This window comes from Melopsittacus undulatus, chromosome 3 (assembly GCF_012275295.1).
Source record: "Melopsittacus undulatus isolate bMelUnd1 chromosome 3, bMelUnd1.mat.Z, whole genome shotgun sequence".
NCBI lineage: Eukaryota > Metazoa > Chordata > Aves > Psittaciformes > Psittaculidae > Melopsittacus > Melopsittacus undulatus.
In genome coordinates, this window is record NC_047529.1 from 88,407,009 (window position 1) to 88,417,760 (window position 10,752).

At 42.1% G+C, this 10,752-nt stretch overlaps 1 protein-coding gene across 1 annotated transcript in view; it reads left to right on the plus strand.

Moving 5' to 3' along the window:
• The window catches only part of PGBD5 (piggyBac transposable element derived 5), a 63,126-nt gene extending 54,653 nt beyond the window's left edge, over nt 1-8,473 (plus strand). Inside the window, exons 6-8 of the mRNA XM_034060978.1 lie at nt 800-997; nt 6,423-6,528; nt 7,972-8,473. Coding sequence (XP_033916869.1) covers nt 800-997; nt 6,423-6,528; nt 7,972-8,167 — 500 coding nt within the window. The 3' untranslated portion in view covers nt 8,168-8,473. The remainder of the gene's footprint in view (nt 1-799; nt 998-6,422; nt 6,529-7,971) is intronic.
• The last annotated feature ends 2,279 nt before the right edge of the window (nt 8,474-10,752 follow it).

Genomic DNA, 10,752 nt, shown 5'->3' on the forward strand with positions numbered 1-10,752 from the left:
GCAACCTCTGATGTCTGTACTAGTCAAGATCAGTGCTCATTCAACTAGGGCACCTTGGTTTATCTCCTTTCCCTAAAACCTCTTTTCATTGTATTTCCACCTTCTCTATCCTTCTGGCACATGCACTTTTAAAATCAACCAGCAGTTTCAGTGGTTCTTAATTGCTTAAGCAGCATTTCCTTAACAAACCAGATGATGAAGGTGTAAGGAGTAGTGAGCTGAAAATCAACAACTGGGCAGCACGATGAAGCAATAGGTTAAACGGGAGTTTGTCAGCTATGTATGCTGTGATCAAAAGCATTATGGGAGTCATGCAGGACAATTTATTTCAGTTAACGTCTAAGCTGCTATGTGTTCCCCTACCTCCCTTCTCCCTCCACATTTTCTTCTCTTATTTATGCATCAGAGACTCTCGGATCATAAATTCTGATTTGGTCCATAATGCATATCGTTGTTCGGGTTATTTTCAGTCCAATTTCAAACATGTTGTGAAGACTATTACATAGGTTATAGATGTTATTGTTGAGAAGGTACCCGAATTATTCTCCATCATAAATGCTTAGGAGGTGTCAGTACATTTTATCATGACAGCAGGCTTTCTGCGCTTGTTTCCATTTCCAGAGACGTTACTGGAGGACACAAATCTTTGATATTACAGGAGAAGGCCACTGGAACTGCAAAGTTGTAGGGCAAGCTCTTTCTCTTGTCATTTTTCAAGTCATTAAAGTCGCTCCACTGCTCTTGCTTTCAGGGTCCATACAATGGCTTGCTGATAGAGAATATTTTTGTTCACATGCAGAGATTTACTGTTGTGGGTTGCTGAGCACCAGGAAGAGTGACTGCACAGGCCTACCTCCATCCATGCTGAACAACCCTGAAACTCCCCAGTCCAGAGGACAGTACAGAATAAGAATGAAGGGAAACATGTCCTTGATCTGCTGGTACAATAAAGGGCACTTTCGTTTTCTGACCAATGCCTATTCACCAGTTCAACAAGGTAAGCAACATTCCTACTGCTCATCTCAAAAGTCCATGTGCTTTATGTGACAAGACAAAATGAGCCACTGAGTTTTAAAATAAGCCTGACCAAAGAGCTCGATTGCGATATCCTAGATAAACAATAGCAATAGTGATTATTTCCCTTTTGTGTCTTCCTAAGCTATTCTCTTTTCCCATACAAAGGTTAAAAGCCTACTGCAATGCAACCTCTTTTCCTGAGCTGGTGGAAGCAGTGTCCTTTTAGGTATAAAGATTATATCTTTGCTGATGGTCAGAGAAGGGAAGATAGTTGTTGTATTACACTATACTAGCCCCATTTGTAAGGCATTTTACAGAATTGCTGCTACAGAAAGTTAATAAATGTCATGATGTACTTAGAGCTCTGAGCAGATCCTAAAATTAATTTATCTTATCCAGTAAAAACTTAGTCACAAACAAACATCTTTTTCCAGAAGTAAATATGATTAAGGCTTCCTATTGTATGTTAAATTGATTTAGCAGTTGATGAAAAGAAACCAAAGCAGATAACTTGAATAGTTCAAAAAATTGCAAAGAGCTTCTTGACACTGACATCTTTTTGAAAGTATACAGATGGTTTTAAGAAGGTTTGGAAACTTCTGTAAGATGCAGTATGATTAGCTAACTCTTTGAAATTAATCTTTCAGTGAAAATCTTGATTCAGTTTCTTTTCAGTTTTATTATTCAGATTTATGTATAACTGCATGAGACAGGTGAGAATAACCTAAATCTTTAACTGAAAAGCCACCAATTCAAAGGCATCTTCTACACTCATGTTCTGAATCCTGAGTGACTCTCACATGTGTTTGCGGACTGCAGAAGCAAAGTTAAGGCCTTGAATTACTGTATGGTAAGCCAAGAGGTTCACTTAGTGTGTTGCTCAGTGCCTTGCCAGAAGGGTCATTACCTTAACAAAGTGTGGCTGATCCTGAGGAGTTCTGCTGGGCAGTCCAGCACAGCAAGGACTTGGTGACTCACATGGACCAGTGTCTGAGCACAAATGCTGAAAATACGTACATGAAGGAAATATGACACTCCGGGGACCCTGCTGAAGCCAGTCCCCAGAGCACTGTTGCTCCCTACAAGGGGCATGGAATTAGATTATTCAGCTGCACTAACTGGACAAGAGTTATCACTACACATCACTTGTTTTTTATAGGCTAGCACAGAGCAATTTGGTTCTAATTCATAAATATTACTAGAAAAAAATACTCTCTTTTCAAGTTAACAGTGTTAACTGTTAAAAAAAGGAAACAAAAGCAGACTCTGCACTGGCAGCATTCTTTACAAGGAGCACATGGAGGTGTGGCTGTGCTGTTATTCTTGTGATTGACCTTGGGTTTGTTTTGGCAAACATGGGACCGTGTGAGGTAGTTTGTGATGGACAAGACCTGCCCAACACATTGCTCACCAAATGCTGGTTGGGACAGTTGACATAGTTCACAGTGAATCAGAGCAGAAAACAGGGACTGCCTTTTTAAAGAGTGGTGCTGTGGAGAAGAGAGTCTCTAGTGGAGAGCTGGGAACAGATGGAGACTCGGCAGGAAGGCAGGAGAGCAGATTGCCTGCCTCTAATTTGGCATCTCCGTAGTCAGTGCAGCAAAGCTAGTTTAAACAACCCTAAAGGTGGGCCACCGAAGTGTCCTCTAAGGCATGTAAATATAGAGGAGGAATCTACCGTCCTTGAGGAAAGCCTGTAGCACAAACGTGCTTATGCACGTGCATTAGATGGGAGAGGAGGAAGGCACAAAGGGGAACAAAACCAACACAGGGTAGGACAGAAACTGGCATCAGTGTGATTGCCTGACAACGCATGGTGTGTGTGTTTGCACTGGGTAAATGTTGGCAGGGGTGGAGGAGGCCACTGAGAGAAAACCTTAAAAATGTAAGGCAAGAGTTGGTCAAAACAAAACAGAATGACAAAAGAGATGAATGTAGCTAATAATGAGCTATTTATTGCAATCCAGAGGAAAGTCAAGAGGGTAAATCTTGCCTTTACTTGGAGTGTAAATCCCACCCAAGACAGAGGCACCAGGAGGGCAGTACACTTGTCAGAGCTGATCTATGAATACTATTCTTAGATGCAGCAGGTTATTTATTATAGATGTTTTGAACCAGTGTGTCATAATACATCATCTCAGATGCTAAAGGATGAGTTTTATCTTTAGTCTTGCAAAAATGTCCTGCTTACTCTGCTATCAAGCGTGAAGTTTCTGCCTAGAACAAAATTCAGTGGGGTTTTTAATTTCCCTAAAGATTTGAGTTAATTTTCCCTTGTGTCTGTATTACAGAAGAACTGAGAAACCAAAAGAGATTGGGATTGGGACCCCCAAAGAGTAAAAAAGTTACCCTTATTCTAAAGCAGGTGAGGTATGTGCTGACCCGAATGTCCCCATCTGTGGGAAAAGGCTGCATTTTTGTTTTTCCACTCCAGATCTGGTGCTCCCTTTCCCAGCATCTCCATTACTGTATTCTAGAAATAGCTACAATCTTTTCTATTCCTCAGATGAAGCAGGATGGAGAAGCAGTAACCTCACTTGCTGCACAGAATGACAAGAATGACAGAATGCGCAGAGTGACATCTTTAGCAAAAACTTGTTGAACCCAAGATATTTTTAAGTAGCTTCTTTCTAAGAAGAGCTTTCATACCTGCTCTCCTCACCAACCACCAGCTCTACTTAAAAGCTAAATAGACAATAGCTAAGGGTAGAAAACAAAGCTTGGGACACACATGCAATGACTAAATTGCTGAAAATGTCATGTTGGCATCTCACAAGTGACTTATGAGAAGATGGGAGATGTGGAGGAATCACAATTGTATGAAGCAGTTATGTAAGTAAGTCTCTGTGTGGTTATTAGCCCAGGAGAAGCTGGAGTGAGGAGTGTCCAGTGATAGTCTAGTTTCCTGAAAAAATCAGCTGGTGGAATTAGCCAGGAAGTGGAAAGTCTGAGGATGTAAACATAATGTTAAAAAGTATGGTTCAGGATGGGGAAGCTTATGGTTTTTTAACTAGAAATTTCCATATGTCCTTTGTGAGACTACATTTCAAACTCAAAAGCTGATGGCTGCCTGTGGTGGCAGCATGGCAGCCAGCACTCCTTCCAGCACACAGGCAAAGACAGCGCAGGCGGTGCATTCCCTGGAGTGCTGCCAGAGATAGGAACACAGCTATCCTAGGGGAGAACGAGAAGGGGAAATAGCTCATCAGATGTGCTGGTGAGTCAGCTGGCTTGGGACTGCTTGCCACAGAGACCTGCAGCTAGGGATGACCCAGCTCTGGCATTTGTCTTCCCTGGAGAGGTGGCCTATGCCTACAAAACAAGCCTAGGGAAGGCTATAAAGACAATGTGCCTGTAAAGCTATTTGTATTCTCAAAACAGGGGAATGTTACATGGAATACAATAGAAAGTGAGAGGTAGTATATGGTACCAGCTTACCTGCCACTGCATTTTTTTAAGGGTTGCGAATACAAGGCAAATTGCAAAGGAAATATAAATCCTCCAAGAAGTAGAGAGGGGGAGGAAAGAGAAGAAAGCAAGAGGAAAAAGGAGGGGATTTTTCTGTAAAACACTGGCACCAGGAGCATACTCACCCTTTCCTGACCTGCCCAGGTAGGATGGCAAGTGATTTTGCAACACTGATGCAGGCTGGTGGTGTATCAGCCCATTTTACCTCATGCTGGACAGATTTTTGTAGGACTCATTAAAAGGATCAAAAAAAAAAGGCACTGTAGTAAGTATATGAATGTAATGAAAGATGTATTTATTTGTTTGATTGCTTTTTTTCCCAGCCCTTGGGATACATTTAAACCCAGTTTGAGGAGGCAGAGGTGAGAGTATATTGAACAATTTAGAGGTGATATCATTTTGGCCTCTTGTAAAATCAGACTATTAAAGACCGCAGATAAATTGCTGCTTGGCTCAGCTGTAACATGACATTTAGTATGTGTCATACATCTTGCTTCAAAATAGAGCCCGCCAGCTAGGACAGCACAGGGGGCTTGACAGAGATAATGGATTGAGTGAGACTTCCAGCTAAAGGAATGAAATGGTAAAGTCTGTAATCAAAACGTGAGGAGCATTTTAGGGATGACTGTAAAATGAGTTGGTGAAAGAAGGGCAATGAGAGTTTGAAGACTTGAGAAATGAGAAAGCCCAGGACTGTACCCATGTAGAAAGAATGACAAGAAAGGATGCAACCAAGTCTGTGCTGTGTTAGACCTGGAGAAAAATAGTGTTGTACCTGGAGTAAATAGGGATCCTCACTAGACAGTGTGCCATAGACACTGAGCAAGAGGTGGTCCCACACCCAGGAGAGTTGACCATCAAACCCTGGAGGGACATAAAGTCCAAAGTTATGGAATAGACTCCTATACTGTAAGTTTTTATTCAACCTTCCCTCCTACAAGGAGCTTTCCCTGGATAGGGAAAACATGGAGGACAGAAATAATAAATCGGAGAAGAGGTAGGGGGGTTTCTTGGGAGAGTGTTGAACTCACAAATACTGCTGTAGTATTGGAGAAGGCCAGGACAGAGGGAATGGGGCTCGTTCTTGGAGTAACCTGCTCTAAGCACCACATCTTTGCCTATGCAAAATGGGGTTGGTAGGTAAGTGCAGGGGATTTGTTGCCTTACCTCAGATTTCTGCAGCAGGCAGCGTAGTCTTTCCCCATGATGAGCTGAAGTATCTAGCCAGCTGACCAGGCAGAGCAGGAAGCATCACTCACAGGAGGAGAAATGTGTGCTTAGCGCCACTGAGCAACCTAACCATACACCTGGGCTCTGGCTCCCTATAGCAGCAAGGAGGCCGCTTCTCATTGCAAAGATACAGTGGCTGTGGTTCCTTCAACTCACCACCAGCATCACCTCTGTCTTGACTGGGTTGAACCAGTTGCCTCCTGCTTAGTGTATTTTCCTTTTTTTATCAGTTAACACCCAGTGGCATGAAGGCAGTGTTGCTCTTGCCTTCCATGGGTGGAGATAAGGGATTTAATTTCAAAGGACTCATTTGGGACCTTTAGAACTCAAAGCATAAATTAGCAAGTCTCAGCTCTAGACATGATTACAACACATTGGGAACCAACAGAGGAAAGACTAATACTGCCTGTAGGGGGCTGCTGTGGGTCCACAGCCATGTATGGTTTTTTCTGAACATATGGTAAAAGTGTTTTTGTCTAATGGCTCTCCATTTCCAGCTGACAAATGATGCCTCTTCTTACCCTTCCACTTGGTCGGTGCACTACCAAGAAAAAAAATAATCAAATTAGCATGTCTGTTACAGAGAACTTCCCAGTTTTAGGTCAGAAACTGTCAAAATTTATTTTCTAATAGAGATTATATAGAAGCCATATGTTTTAATTGCTAGACCTATGGATTTCAAACTGTTATGTTTCTAATTGATGCAGGAGTTATAATTAAGAGAAAAAGTGGAGAAATTCCATGCCCGTTGGCAGTTGAAGCTTTTGCTGCTCACCTCAGCTATATCTGCAAATATGATGACAAATACAGCAAGTAAGTAAGAATATGTGTGTGTATATTTCTCTGTTGCTGAATTGTTTGAGTACTCCATGTTGAGATGCAGCTGAGGGCCCAGTCCTGCTTTCAGGGTATTAATATCTAACAAAATTCCTGTTTCAAGTCAATGATCAGAAGCTGGGTCTGCACGAGCAAGAGCTGCATTGCTAGTGTTGTTTCACCTGTCAACAAAACTTGAGACTTATGTTCTTAGCATCTTGACTTTGAAGAAGCGTTGGGAAGGTGAGCCTGCAGACTAATGTTCTTGGCCACTTCAAATTTAAGGCTTAATCAGAGATTTGAGCAAGGGTCTACCAGCTTTACAACTCTCTCAGGCTAGCTCAGCTCTCCTCCCCTATCAGCAGATGGTGTTTCAGTGATTAGCTGTCCCAACTAGAGCTAGCAGAAAAAGATGTTCAGTTATGGATGTAAAACTGATCTAGATGACCTGGGACAGCAGAATGTTGGTCTATTAGCCTCTGAATTACAGTTGTGGTCGTTCATGTTAGCCCTTAGTGTAGCAGGGAGAGACAGAAATGAGCAAGAATAGCAGTGGTGAAGCTTGGCTGTGGGAATAGTGAAGAAGTGCAGAAGATTTCAGGAACTAAAAATTGAAAAGAGAGAAAAAGCAGCAGGGATTTTTCTCAGCCAGTTCTGGGCAAGGCAGCAAGAATTCAGTAGAAGAGATGAAAGAGGAGGAGGTGACTGCTGGAGACTGATGCTGGGATCTTATCTGAGGAAATCAATATGAAAAAGAGGTAAAGTAGTAGAATTAAATGGTTACTAAAAAAATGAAAGTAGGAAAGTTGAAAATCTTATGACCAAAGAGTGGTCCTAGATTTAGTCACAACCTAAATATAAGGCTGTCAATCCTTTCTAGTTCTGCCTTATGGTTTATTGCTCCACATACAGGCACTGCACGCTCTAGCTCTACCCCCACATCCTCCCACCTGCTGTTGACAGCAGCAGAAATCATTCTTTGCTTGCAACAGAGATAAACAAGAGGAGAAGCATCAGCAGTCTTCCCTAAGCTGTAACATAGTGTGCCTGAGGCATTTATTTTAGTTACAAATTTAAGGGATTCAGACCCACAGCTCCCGTCACGTGGATGTTTGTCATGGATAAGCTCAAGGAGTCTATATCGGTGCTCTTATGTGGAATTCTGTAGAGAAGAGTGCTGCTAAGGCTTTGCTTCTGAGAGCAAGGAAGTTTCTTCTTTTAGACACTACTACACATTCCCAAATTTGTGCAACTTAACTGTAAATAGCTGTCAAATACATTGTACAAAACCTCTTAAGATGATACTTGCATTAGGTATTAAGTCCTGGGCCTTCTTCCCCTTTGGGACTGCAAAATCTCTGCCTGGGATGATTTCTTTCATCCCAGCTGCAAGTGTTTGGCTGAACAGTGCTTTCCCCCCCTTCTCTCTTGGCTTTTTAGGTATTTCATTTCTCACAAACCGAACAAGACTTGGCAGCAAGTATTCTGGTTTGCCATCAGCATCGCTATAAACAATGCCTACATCCTCTACAAAATGTCAGAGGCCTACCATGTGACGAGGTATAGCCGTGCACAGTTTGGGGAAAGACTTGTAAAGGAGCTTCTGGGCTTGGACGACACCTCACCCTCCCATTGATGCATTGCTTTTGGTGGCATAGACAGGGGCTGGAGCGTAAGCAGAAGAAGATACTGCACCTGGAATGACAAAGCAAGGAACTTGTGACACGACCAGTGCTGTCATCCAAAAATGCCAAGTGATGCCACTAGAGAGGTAGAAACTCTATTCTAGTAGGAGCTGGATGTAAGCATGTCCTGCAGGAAGTGCCACTGGAAAAGCTGACACAACATTGCATATGTGAATGCCCTGTGGTAATCTGTACACCAGAAACAGACTTATATGAGTTGTCATCTCAATACTATGTGTTGAACAGAGTCATCTTGTAAAGTTCCTCTTGGGCTAAGAGCTTGTCATAACCTCACATAGCTCAGCAGACCTAGGAGGGCATTTCAGAAGACTCTGTACCTTACTTGGAGTTACTAAATTCTGGGACAAGTAATGTAAGTCTGCACCATGAGCTGGGGTGGGGAGTGTCTGCCATCCTGTAAGGCATGCTGCTGTCCTCCCAGTGTGCTAAATGAAGCAGTTCAGATACATGAACATGGAAGCAAGCATATTGACAAACACAGCCTTCACAGGCAGGCAGCTAGGAAGTGAGGACCAGTTAAGACTTTTTCTGTTCTTTTATGGTTTTTTTTTTCTTTTTTTTTATTAATGTAATGTAAGGCAATTTGATCCCAGTTAGAACACAGCAAAATCAGAAGAAACTAAATATCTTAATGAAACTAAAATGGAAATACATTACATTGATTTTCCTTTTTAACCAGGATGAGACATTTTATACAGTATTACTCATTGTTTGTTTGTGTAAGTATTAAACGATGAGTAAACCAGTAAGTAATACTGCCTCACATCTTAACTGCCACGGTCTGTGTACAGGTGAGAAATCAGAGTATATCTTGATTTCAACTGTATCTTAAATGTTGCTTAAAAATCTAATGTAATGGACTGTTAAGTTTTTAGGAACAACAATTTCTTTTCCTTGTGTAACTGTCAAGACTTTTTTTGGTCCATTTTAGGACTTCATTTGGCACAGAGTTGGCAGGAAAAAAATAAGTCACTAATAGCAGTGTGTTTCCCATTATCACTGTGGGGTGGACTGTAGGAATTCTTATTAGAATTCAGGGCTTGTCACAGTAGTTGTAATTAAGCGAATTACATGTTTAGCAAAATAACATGGCATTGTGTTTTACAAAAAAAGGAAGTAGTCCAATCGCAACCAGACCTTAATCCTTCCCAAAACAGAGCAAGCCCAAACAGTTCTCCTTTTCTGAGTAACACCGTAGAGGACAAGCATAGTCATAAGCTGGTGCTCAGGGTTCAAACACCACATTTGGTGCTTGTGGAATCTGAAGGCTGCTGAAGCTTTGGAAAATAATCCTGAGAGAGGTATGATTGAAACTGGGGAGAATTAATACTGAAGTGAAATACTACCCTGCCACCCTCCACATGTTATTGATTTCAGTCCACAACTCAATCAGCAGAAAACCCTGTATTCCAAAGGTTAGCAGTAATGGACACAAAAAGAATTGCATTAACTTACAGGGCAAAAACATGTTGCTTAGAGGACCAGTTGGTTTTAGGTGCCCAAATCTGAAAAGTTTTACCAAAGAATGGCTTGGGTTGATTCACAGAGGAATGGAGTGATTGATTGGTTTCATCAGTGTAATCCTCACCAGGGTATATGTATCTATCTGGCAAGAGCCAATAGAGGGTAATCAGCATGAATTTGAGAACTCTCCAAGCTTCCTCATTATGTGATGTGCAAATGCATAGCTTGTAGATCATAATGGGAAAAATCCAGCCTGGGTTAGTGAATTGCTGACTAGCCCAAAGCACATCTTTGCACTGACATCTTTCTATTTCCACCAAAGTCTTATTTCTTTGGAATAAGCTTAGAGGCAGATCTCACCTGGTTGCAGGGAGATTAAGGGACAGCAAACTCTGTGATGGTTCTGCTTGCAATGCAGCCTGGAGACTGTACCACATGTCCTGCTGTGCCTGCCAGCTGCACGATGTACAGAAGTGGGTTTCTTAAGCATCCCATTCTGCTTCTCAGTCTGCAAGGTCTCCAACAAGAAAACGTGGGAGAAAGGACAAAGCCTTGTGCACAGAGGCCTTCAAGCCTCAAAAGGAAGGAGGGGGTTTGTACCACTCTAGTCCTTGGCAATGTCAAGCTGCATAGGAGCCCAAGGACGAGTTCAAGACTTCTTGGCCTTGCAGAGAACTAAGACCACCCCTCTTCAGACTGAATGAATGTGGTAGCTGGTTCTTGTCAAGTATTCAAAGGGAAAGAGGAGCCAGTGTAAGGAATGAAAAGCAATGTTCAGCAACATAAGCCTTCAGTTTCCTTTTTCTAGGGAATTCCACAGAGGTACCTAAAGGCAAACAGTGTTCTTATTGCACCCTCCTCCAGACAATACCAGCTTATATTGAAACAGGAAGAGTAGCTGCACATTCATTATGTTCTATAGATGTATATGGTAGTCAAAATTTGGGCAGTAAGAAAAGTTCTGGCTTGAACTTTGCTGATGGGACAGTTTGAGTGAACGATGCAAATACTTCCTTGCAATTCCCCACAATGCCAGACTGTTTGTATGGTG